General features: G+C 55.8%; 1 protein-coding gene across 2 annotated transcripts in view; it reads right to left on the reverse strand.

The window, feature by feature from the left end:
- Positions 1–624, reverse strand: part of FAM179A (family with sequence similarity 179, member A) — an 84,296-nt gene that overhangs the window by 31,450 nt on the left and 52,222 nt on the right. For both annotated transcript variants that reach the window (XM_011972572.1, XM_011972571.1), the window contains one exon: positions 71–229. In XM_011972572.1, the coding sequence (XP_011827962.1) occupies positions 71–229 (159 nt within the window). The remainder of the gene's footprint in view (positions 1–70; positions 230–624) is intronic.

A 624-nucleotide genomic window follows, 5' to 3' on the forward strand; every position in this document is an offset into this window, starting at 1 on the left:
GTGCTCCAGGCCCCTCAGGGCTGGCTGGTTGGTTGCCTTCTCTGCCCCCAGGCCCCTGGCCCTGTCCTACCTGGTGTCCTGGTTGGAGTCCTGGGCCAGCCTCACCAGGTTGTGCACCAACATGTCTGTGCTATCTCTGGAGCCCGAGAGAAGCTTCTCAGCACCCATCTGCTCCAGCACAGCTGACAGGTGCTCAGCTGCATATTTCCGGACCAAGTGGCTCCGGTGGCTGAAAGGAAATCATGGCCCCGGGGTCAGTCTCAGGATAGTGGTGTGGGAGTCCCCAGGCTGGCAAACATGGATCTACCATTGCAGACCCATGCTTCATGCCAGCCAGGGGCTCCAAAACTACCTGTCCCCATGTGAGCTGAGGGGAATCTTTGAGGAAAGAGCACTCACTTTCTACTAACAGGGTGACAGCAACAACAGGAGAGGGAAGGAAACCGACATGAAGCTACACGACGTTCCCCAATACACCGTATGCCTACTGTTCCAGGGAGCTTCCCGCACACATAACCTTCCTTTTTCTAAATACTCTTCTCCATCTTCCCTCCACCTAGAAAAGTCCTACCTAACCAACGTCTCCTCTTCCTTCCTTCCCCAGCCCCACAGGCAGAATTAGAC

This window comes from Mandrillus leucophaeus, unplaced genomic scaffold (assembly GCF_000951045.1).
Source record: "Mandrillus leucophaeus isolate KB7577 unplaced genomic scaffold, Mleu.le_1.0 Scaffold13, whole genome shotgun sequence".
Taxonomy (NCBI): Eukaryota; Metazoa; Chordata; class Mammalia; order Primates; family Cercopithecidae; genus Mandrillus; species Mandrillus leucophaeus.